The 11,439-nt window shown below is 39.3% G+C and overlaps 1 protein-coding gene across 1 annotated transcript; it reads left to right on the forward strand.

The window, feature by feature from the left end:
• The first annotated feature begins 9,024 nt into the window (after positions 1 to 9,024).
• lrrtm4l2 (leucine rich repeat transmembrane neuronal 4 like 2) lies at positions 9,025 to 11,123 on the forward strand. The gene is made up of 2 exons (XM_042487933.1): positions 9,025 to 9,079; positions 9,511 to 11,123. The coding sequence occupies exons 1-2, from the start codon at positions 9,025 to 9,027 to the stop codon at positions 11,121 to 11,123; spliced, it is 1,668 nt and encodes a 555-aa protein (XP_042343867.1).
• Positions 11,124 to 11,439: the final 316 nt, after the last annotated feature.

Consider the following 11,439-nt stretch of genomic DNA (forward strand, 5'->3'; position numbering starts at 1 on the left):
GCATATGTTTTTATTAAGAGTGTGAAAAAGCATGTTGAAATATTTCCACCATTTAATACTGTTCAGGGAGAGTGCATTTTATGAACTGTAAAGGGCTTAAAAGAGTATGTGCTTTATGACACCTTTCACACATTAGGTTCACAAAAGCCCACACCCGCACACTAGAGTAATTCAAGACATAGAAATATATTTCACGTTCAAATTATTAAGAATACTGTCACAAGATAAAATTATATACTTATTGTTATATACTTAAAAGTGATTTACACACAGGTTAACAAAGAACTATAATCACATGGTCTTATTCTATTGTTGCTGACATTAAAATTGGGTGATATACAGCACCTAGAATTTGGACTAATAAACTGAATAATTATTACATTTAAATAAAAAATGCTCATTAATTTATGGTTGAAACCAAGTTAGTAATAATACAAAGTACAAGGAAATGAAAGCCAAAACACTGCTCATTTTGGTCTTTTTATTGTTAAATCTATTAATGATGTATGGAAATGAATGACCGGTGATTCTTATGGGGGAAAAAACTGTTCTCTTTAGTTAGAATCCCACTCTTAAAAATCTCAGCATGTCACTGTGGTGTAATCATCCCATGCTAAGTTACTTTAAATTCTCTGTGGTCTGTGCGTCAATTCTTGTTTGTGTTGTCTAACAAATCTGACATGACCCACTTTCCCACTTCATCTGGCTTTTTGGGGGGTATTTTACTATAACTGGCATAATGCGAGCAAAATGCAGAAATGCATGGATCAATAATTAAGTTTCACAGTATATTTATAGTCAACACTGGAAGGAACATCACAAATTTAACTCTTTTTTGGAAAAACTCCTTCTAACTTGAAGCTTTTTGTGCTTTTTATCTGACTTTCTCCTGGAGCTGGATTGCTTGTCAAAACATTCTTAAAATAAAATGGCTTATGTTTTAGATTTCGTGACCCGCTGGCTCCATGATGATCATCCGTAGCTCTCTCTAATGTTCCAACAGGCGTCCTCAAGTAAAAATTTAACCCCTAATGAGAACATAAAGGCTCTCTCTTGAAACGAAAAGCATGGAAACCCAAGTCATAAACAACAAAGGTATAGTGCCACCGTATGCACTCACCTCACTTTGCAAATAACTCAGCCACCAAATTGCTTCCTATGAAACTTTAATGACTGTCTGTGACTGACTGAGCCCTGAATAATAGAGTAAGGGAACGACCTGCTTTTTTTGCAGCATAATGAATCCCACTGAAACAGAGTGTATAAATGTATAAATTGTAAAATAATTAGAACAAAGAGAGACTTTAAACAGTGCTGAAGCAGGTCCTATTTACCCCGGCGCTGACTCCTAAATCTGCAACTTTAATTACCCAGCGAATAACACATACAAAATATCTAAGCAGCAGGTAAATATTTCTGAGACAGAGGGCTTGTCCCAAAACATCTGGCACTTTATCCCCTGCTGCTTCTAAGACTCAGATGTGGAAGAAAAAAACAGAAGAAAAACTCTGCACACACTTCTGTTTCTCCTTTGCCATACCAAGGGCTATATGTTAACTTTGCTGGAAATATGAAATGACCTTCTCAAAATTGATCCTCAGCTCTTCACAATTTATTGATCATTTGAGTACAAGTTTGTAAATTGTGCCTCTGCTGGACAACATTTAGAGTGCTGAGGGGATTCGTGAACTTTCGCAGTGATTGAAAATTGAAAAGTTCTTCATCTGACCCAGATTCATATTCTGTTTTATTTTTAAGCAACTGTTTTTTTAGTACGTGTAATAAGCATCTCATCTCTTTAGACTAATTCAAACGCTGGATCACCAGCAGCAGAGGTGCTACAATAGTCATGAAGCTAATGAGGAAAAGGTGGTTGAAAACACCATTAAAACACATTTGTATTAAAGGTGAAACCAGTGCTCTTCAGAGTCTCTTCTACGGGTACATTCAACAGACCTTTATTTGGTACCTTTTCAAATATTGCTCTCATGCATATGAGAACACATTTCTGCAAGGATGCCTGTGAGGATCAGCTAGTAATGCATTATAGAGATGATGATAATGGGCCTCTGCCTTTAAATCCAGCGTCAAACAGCCACTTGATAGTCATTTTGTTGCCTCACAAACGTAAAGGTTCTTCTTTTCAACTCGGTTTATTTTATTTTTCATTTGTATAATTTCTCATACATAATGCATTGCAATGGCATAGCACTGTACACATGGGACCACAGGGCAAAGAGGTTTCTTTATCACAAAAGTGTTTAGTGTTGTGCCTGTAATTCTTCTAAAGTAGGGAAAAACTAAAAGACAATGTTGCAACAGGTCAAGCTGTTCTCATGCACTGTTTGTACGTATACCTATGAAAAGTAATACACCAGACTACCTAAGTTTATTTGTCTAAACCTAACCTACATTACTTTACATAAAATATGCAACTTTACATTAAGTACGCAACTTATAATGCCATTCTTGGGGTACTAATTAATCAGAAATCATACAAACTGTTGTATGAGCATACGTTGAATAGTTAACCGTTACATTATCCTTTCTTTAGAATCGATTACACAAATGGTAAAACATAATGAAACATAGAGCAGGTTGGGTAAAACTACTCTGAAATGTAGTCAGTAACTGAATACAAATAACATGAAAAGTTTTGTGAACAGTAATCCATTGCATTTTCCAAAAAAATAAGCTCATTTGATTATTTTCTGATTATTTTTGGATTACTTCAAAATCATAGTTTGAAAATCATCGAATCCTAAAAATGGACGTAGCCAAAAAAATATGAGTTCCACATATGAAGATATTGCCAGGAACTGAAGGCTGTTTTTGTTGGACCACTGCTGCTTGAACCTTCTATACACTCAAACCCTTCTTTTTTTTTCTCGTCAGGTTCGGTTAGCATTTATCTAAGTACTCAAGTACTTTTCATAATTTCAAATTTGCCTTATTTTAAAGATGTAATTAAAAAAGTAATCAAGTAATCCTAGACAATGTGACAATAATCTAATTACTTAAAAAAATGCAATCTGGCCTAATTATAGTAACTCATTTTTTTGTGATCTGATCACATAATCCTAATTATAGTTAATCTGTGACTACCCAACCCTGTGAACAGAAGCCTACACTATTTGTATATGTGGGACATCAATTCAAAGAGGAAACGCCACTCTGTCGTGCCAGTCATATCCAGACCGGGGGAGGAGAGGCCTTGATGCTACCATAACACACACAAACACACACAGTTTACGGAGTATTTAATTGCATGTTGAAGCACTGCAGGGCATGTATTTACTGTCTGAAAAATGTAAACGCGCAGCACAGTTAAACTACACGCAATAACACTGCTTCAGAGAATGACATGTTGGATTAGACTCCAGCACTGAGCTATTTCCAAAACCATTCCACTTTGATTAGTTCAACTAAAAATAATCAGCTGCTTTGCTTATTAGAGAAAATTCATCCTATTTTGCAAAGGGCGTTATCTCAATAACAAAATAGTGTATTAATGATTTTGGTAGGGTTGTAAAATGTCTGATGACTTTTAAAGACTCACAGTGATTGCTCATAACATATCTGTTATCGTGGCACAATTATCATCATGGGTAAATATAATTACATAAAAAAATAATTCCCTCCCCCAAAAAATGTTATCACATAGAAATGCAACATCACTCTTGTTTTTATGATAAGTTATCTACACTGATGCATCTTAACTAAATAACTCCATGTAATGAATTCATTGTTTGTATGACTCATCCAGGAACCTGAATGTTTATTTTTCTGTTGCAGTCTTTCATTTTATTGTTGATTGTAGTCAGAGTGCTGTATGGTGGTCCCTGCCTTGTTTGTACTTTATGTGCAAATAGAATTTTAATGAAGCACCTGAGTTTGAGTGACTGAGAGTTGTGTGTTTGCATGAGGGATGGGACGATCTGAAAACCCTCCACGCACAATCAGTCTGATAATGGGTTCTTAGGCGCTCAATAGAATTCAGTGCACTTTGCCTTCTATTGGTAAAACATAAAAAAAAAAATCAAACATCTAAGAGATCACAAACAGCCATCAACAATATACAATCTATCACATACAAATACCTCCCAAAACAGTTCTTAGATATGAGACAAATGTTGTGCAAGTAAGCAAAGTCCACAAACTACATCAGAGCCCCAGTCTCTTTTTTTTCTGAAGCTGCAGTTGTTCTCCTGCTCTGTGGCCAGTCATGTCTTGCAGCGTGGACAACAAAAGTGATAACAGATTTACATTCAAGATATAAGGTTTCCGTGGATGACTGTAATGTTATCCAGCCAGCCTATCTCAAGGCCACTGACTTTTACCAAGAGATTATCTTCCAGATCAGGTATTTCAAATATCATAAAAGGCCATTTTCAAAAATATAAGGACTGATAATAATCTGCTGTTTGCAGGCGGGTGATATGGCTGCACCTCTCGGTCCGACAAGTAATTATTGGAAAATATGTCTCAGTGAGAAGAGTGAAAGGTCAGTGCAAGATGAATAAATCTCTCTATCCATCTGTCAGTGAAAACAATGACGAGAATCTGCAGAAACAGCACGGTGTGTAGTGCATATGTACCAAGGCGGTAGCCAAGGAGTCAACATACTCCATGGGTACGGCCCCACTGAATCATTTCCTGATTTCCATAATATTATTTTTACAACTATAAATACATACATAACCATTGTTGGTTGTTAGGTGAATGTGAAGCTAATTAACTGCTGGCAACTTAGCTGTTTGCTAACAAATGTTAGAATATGTTTTTAGCAAAAGATTATTTCTACAATTACAGTTTCAGCACAAAATGAGGCACTGACGTTAAAATTACCTTTCCATGCTCGCACTGAGTGAGATGAAGTGTTATTAGTGGTATGTTGTTACAATAACTACTTACTTATCAACAACTGATGGTAACATTAACGTATCCTAAGTTAAGCCTATGTAACACTTAGAATACATTCTAGTTTTCCATTTTTAATACAATTGAAAGTGATAATATAGAGTCTGGGATTTGAAAATTACAGTGTTATACATTGATTGTACCCGCAGCAGGCAAGCAAGTCTATGTTTTTCCTTCTCTATGTGCAGCTCTGTGGCCCTGCAACAGATTAAAAACTACAAAGAATTGTGTAAAAATAAGTGCAGTTTGGTTAAATGGGTTTATATGAATACCTAATCGTACCCTGCTCTGCATTGCCACCATGACGCGGTGTGCCAAGGCCCCATGTATTCTGGATGTTAGTCATCAGATCAATAGCAGAGTGCCAAAAGTCCTAAAAAAGGAAAATTGAAGGAATGGTCTTAACATTCACTTTGAAAACATCACAAGAAAGAAGCCATCATCAATCTTTAGTGAGTGTTTCCCTCCCCTCAGTTTATCTATAGGACTTTAGATGCCCTTCAAGTCTGTGGGGAGAAAAAACAGCACGTACCTAAGCAACAACCTACGAGGCTGAAAAATGAAACCAATGGCCCCTGAAGCATGATGCGGTATTAGCAAGTTAGAAATTAATGTGGCCAAGACTAAAGATTGAGTACCTTCACTAAACAAGATCTGAAAACTGAGCCAGTTTCACTTGATGGCCAACGTGTTGAAATTGTGGAAAACTTTAAATATCTCGGTACAGTTCTTGACTCTCAGATGAGCTTTTCTGGCAATACAGATTAATTTTTTAAAAGATGCTCACCTTGTCTTCTTAGGAAACAGGAAAGCCTGTGTGTAAATCAGCAGATTTTTTTGAAGTAGTGTATAAAACTATGGTTGAAAATGTTTTAACTTTTCAACTTTCTGCTTTGTACAGTCACTTAAACAGCACATTTAAGATTCAGTTTTCTAAGATTGTGTCCATGGCAAGTAAAATAATTGGCAAACCACAAAAGGCCTGGAGGCAACTTTTTACAAACACAACAAGGGAAAAAAGCAAGGTGTATCTTGGCAGATTGCTCCCATCCTCTCTGGAGTCAGTTTGAGCTCCTGAACTCCGGGAGGCGCCATTGAGTCCCTCTGGCAACTAAAAATGTATTCAAGAAGTCCTTCATCCTAAGTGCCATCAATATTCTTAACTCAGCAAAGTGATTGATGAGTTTTAAACCACAGACAGACACTGATATGGACTGATTTAATGTGTTAAGTGTTTCTATTGACCTTGTCTATATGTTTGTTTTACTAACTGCTTGTCTGCTTTTTATTATATTGTCTCCTGTGTCTGGTGGACCGGAGACAAATTTCCACCGTGGTGGACAATAACAATATATTCTATATTCTATGTGGAAGTGCCAAAAACTGCAGGTCTTTAAAAGGTCATTTGAGGCTAGCTCCAAGACAGAGTAAATCTCTGTAGACATCCTTGTTAAAATACTTAATTTACAGCAGAAATAAACATGTTTACAGCCTGGTAAGAAAAGTGGTTTTGGTCTCTCTGGCACTCTTCTGGCTCCAAAGAACAAGATGGAGATGGCTGAACTTTTGGCTTGAGGCTTTAAAATGACAGTCTACATACCAATGTAGATAGCTACGTCCATTTTTTGTACAGCCTATAGTTGTACCTGTCCTTGCAGGTTGGGGTGGGGAAACTTTTTATGCATACAGACCCAGGGCCTCTTTGTGTTGTAATCCGCCCATGGAGCTGCTAGTAACAATAGTGGCAATTTGTGACATTTCTAAAAAGTATTATTACATTTGCTTACGATTATTGTTATGGATGGCAGTGTGTGGTTGCCTGTCATAGAATAGCACCTTTTTATTCATATTTATATTTTTTACTAGATTTGGTATGACTGGGGTGGTGGTGGGGGGCTGCCTTGATATGTACCGCAGCAGCCTTGAACAATTCAGTATATGCATTCAAAATTCAACTCACTATCTACTGTAACTTTAAAGGTCTACATTGACATCATATAAGACACATTTGGATCTCTCTGAATGGGTCTGAGACAGGTTAATTGTGCAACATATCAAAGTGTGATGTGTCATCCACTTTCACCTCTCTGTATGTCTTCTGTAATTGGCAAGTAGAAGATGGTAGTTGTCACCTAGCAGAGAATGATTACATTTAATTTCCAGATCTAGCTGGTGCGCACACATAGTCATTTTCTATATTTTCATGTGCAAGGTTAGATCCGAGTCATAATCTCATCGTGGAGTCAGTACAGCACATCCTCCCTCTCTCTGAGCTTTCACGGTGTTATTCTACTTAAGTGTTTCCTAAAAGCAGCCTCGCTTTGCAGCATCATTGTCGAGCAGCACGTTTTCCCACACTTCAGGTGCACATTTCTTGAATGACGTGTGATCTCCCAAGACACGTGTGAGGCAGTGTACCCTTTGAAGAGCAGATTTTGTTTGACGTTCAGCTTAGAAATGTGCTACTATGAGTCTGGGAGGTATTATCTAAAACAGAATAGCTCATTTTCACACGTCTTAGTTTCACCCCTGCTGTGGTGTTCATGGAGCAGATTTCATAAATACATCTCATTCTTAACACAATCCACAGGCATCTGAGGAAATCCTGTTTGACCAAGAATATTACCGGGCTCCATGCCAGATATTGATATGAATTCATTTGCTCATTTCTTTCAACTACAAGTGATCTGGATGCTGATCCCTCTCTTATCTTTAGTGAAGTCATGTATGTGGAGATTAATGTCAACAGCTTTTAAAGCAGGACATTTCTTTCCGCGTGCACAAGGGGTTGCTGTTACCACACATTACGACTCAGACTCTCCAAGGCTGTGCAGTCAGAAATGGTGTTTTCCACACTGTGTCCAATGTGCTGAATGTCTGAGCAAGGCAGCATAAGCAAAGTATGAAAAATGAGTATGAAATGACCATAGAATTTCAGGTTTCCCTATCTCCTCTTGCGTTTTCCTTTTCTGTTGGCTGCCTACTTCATAAGGCCCATTCATTTGAATACCAATAATCCTCCCGTCGCCTCCTCTTCAGCAGTGTCTCTAGACACAGAGAGGTGTTAACTGTTTATCCACATATACTCCCTCTGCTGCCTGAGAGTGTGGATGGATGCTGCGTTTCAACATTACCATAATTATCATTTTAACAAGCAGCTGATAGGGACCAGAAATCCTCATTACTAGACTTCCCATTATTTGCTATGATTTTTTGAATGACTGTTTGAAAATATTTATGAATGAACGGTGGCTTTGGATCATGCAACCACCCTTATTTTAGTGAAGGAAATATGATTTCAGTTGCTATGTCATCATTATCAAGATATTGCTGCATTTTGTATGATGCCATCTGGATCCTCCTGTAGCCCTACATTTCAGCAAGGTCTGAAATAGTAAAAAATATATACATTTTTAAACTAAATAAAAAAAACCTTTAATAATAATTGAATAAAATAAAACTATGGACTACTATGAAAATACATATGAGAAAAGTCATACCAAATCTATCTTCATTATTTATTTTCTAAACTAAAAACTCTAAATAAGATAAATTGCTTAACTTACATTACAGTGTTTATATTTCATACGGATTTATTTACCCTATAACACGACATAAATCAGCTGGTGAAAAAACACATTGCATTCAACGATTGAAATCAATTATTTAATTAAATAATATGAGCTTATTTCATATTTAAAGCTGATGGTTACACTTTATACAATATAATTGGCTTATATGTGTGCTTAAGGACGCCTACGCCTCCGTCAGAGGGGAGAAAGAGAGGGAGAGGGAGAGAGAGGTAGGGGAGACACAGAGAAAGAGAGAGAGGGACTGCATGGAGCGGAGGATCAGTCTACTGGCGCTCAAATGGGTTATTGCGCACACAGCGGGCTGAACTATAGCGGCGACTCCAACTACGACCCAAGTGTGAGGGCGTCCTGTTTCCGCGCGTCACACACAGACCAGGGGGGGCTCGCGCCGCTGCGGAAAACTTGCCTATATTTGATTTTCTCCTCTAATTGAAGACATAAGTGATGCTCGGTACGTGGATCGACTCTGAGGCTGCATGAAGTGCGATTTTCTTCCTCTGTGAGCAGTTTGATGTGCCCTTTATTCATTTATTTCAGAGGTCCACTCCTTCCTTCACTGAGGATGGGTAAGTCTTTGTAGTCTTTACAATTTATTGACACAGTTTATTTCTCTTGAGACTCCAAAACGACAGATATGAGCAGTTTATACAGACAGATATTAGTTCCTGAACAGGATTTCTTATATAAAAAAAAAAAAGTGAGGCGGTCTGCTGTTTATTACATAGTCACTTAAAATGCATTTTCCCCACTTGTGTGTCTGAGTGTTTCCACCCATCTTTACCTTAAAAGTAGCAACCGTCAGACTCTTATTAATTCTTCATGAAGCTGGTCTGGTCTCTCAGACATCAACCTCAATCTGCTCCTTACTACATGATCTCCTGTTTGGTTAATTAATTTCTTACATTTTCTTATTTAAACATCTCTGAGCAAACATATTTTTTCTCCCAAAACCAAGTCATGCCTTTGATTGCTGTGTGCCCCACTCTACCCCCAACAGGTTCTGTGATGTTGGACTGGAGGTTATCATGTCTTCTTCTGCAGGCAGCTGCTTTGCTGCTGCTCAGCAAGGGGGAGAGGATGTGCCCTGCGAGTTGTCGCTGCGAAGGAAAGATTGTTTATTGCGAGTCTGGCATCTTCCAAGACATCCCGGAAAACATCACCACGGGATGCCAGGGTCTGTCCCTGCGCTATAACAGCCTGCTGGTTCTGTTGCCGTACCAGTTCGCTCACCTCAATCAGCTTATCTGGCTGTACTTGGACCACAACTCTATCAAAGACATAGACGCTTTAGCCTTTCATGGTGTGCGCAGGCTCAAAGAACTCATCCTCAGCTCCAACAAAATAGCTCATCTGCACAACAACACCTTCAGCGCTATACCCAACCTGCGAAATCTGGACTTATCCTATAATCAGCTGCAGTCGCTGCAGCCGGGTCATTTTTATGGTCTGCGCAAGCTGCAGAATCTCCACCTCCGATCTAATGGCCTGAAACAGATCTTCATCCGTACATTTCTGGAGTGCCGCAGCCTGGAGTTTCTGGACTTGGGTTACAACCGCTTGCGGAGCCTCACCCGCACAACGTTCTTAGGACTGTTCAAGTTGAAAGAACTTCATTTAGAGCACAATCAATTTTCCAGGATTAATTTCTTCATTTTTCCACGCCTTACCAATCTCCAGGCTCTTTATTTGCAATGGAACCGCATACGATCCATTAATCAAGGCGTGCCTTGGACCTGGCATAAACTACAGAAACTGGACCTGTCAGGAAATGAAATCCAAATCCTGGACCCGGCGGTTTTCCAGTGTATGCCGAACTTACAAATACTCAACCTTGAATCGAACAAGCTTAACAGTGTACCTGTGGAAGCCGTGGCCGCCTGGACCTCATTAACCACCGTCAGCCTGGCAGGCAACGCCTGGGACTGCAGCCCTAGCATCTGCCCTCTCATGGGATGGCTCAGAAACATCAGAGACTCTAAAGACATCAGTATGATATGCAGTAGTCCCAAGTCTGTGCAGGGCGAAAGAGTCGTGGATGTGGTGAAGAATCATTCAACGTGTGTGGACGTGTCAAATGTTTTCTCAACCACTGCTTTCATTGTTTTGACTTCCACCCAAGTTGTGAACATCACAACTCAAATCTCACCTTCTGGTGTTACAGACCCTGGTACTGAGTCACCAGTACAGACCCCTTTACCCGACCAACCAATTGGGACAGACAGAAAGACAACAGAGTCCACAAACATGAGCTCAACATCACCCATCTCCCCTGAACACCCCGCATCGTTTATCCCAGAGCTACAGTTTGAACATATGGCTTTCCATAAAATCATTGCAGGCAGTGTAGCCCTGTTCCTGTCAGTGTCATTGATCCTCCTGGTTATTTATGTCTCATGGAGGCGCTACCCCAACACCATGAGGCAGCTGCAGCAGCACTCAGTCAACCATAAGCGCAGGAAAAAGGCCCGCAAGCAGGAGCAGGACCTGAACTCTCAGTTGCAAGAGTACTACCTGAGCTACCATTCGAACTCAGAAACAATGGACTCTTTGGTGAACGAGACGAGGCCGTGCACGTGCACCATATCAGGATCCATCGAATGTGAGGTCTGAGCTGCCAACTCCACCTTACAAGACTAAAAGTGCAATTGCTAAGAAGAGGTAAATGGTTTTTCCACAAGATTAAGTGCTTTTTATCTCTAATGTGAGATGATAGATTCTGCAGCACTGAAGGAAATACTTGGGGGCATAGTACAATATCATTACGTGCACAGAAAAGAAGACTGGAACGGAGAGATATATTTGGAGCTAATTATCCACCTGATTGACGGGAGAACAGTGGCGGGTCAGCCAGGTTAGCTGTGTGTGATCTAACATAACACCTGGACCTCTGCTACAGTAGAAGTCAGGCCCTGCAGAGAGACTGACC

The sequence above is a fragment of the Plectropomus leopardus genome, chromosome 6, assembly GCF_008729295.1.
Source record: "Plectropomus leopardus isolate mb chromosome 6, YSFRI_Pleo_2.0, whole genome shotgun sequence".
Lineage (NCBI taxonomy): Eukaryota > Metazoa > Chordata > Actinopteri > Perciformes > Serranidae > Plectropomus > Plectropomus leopardus.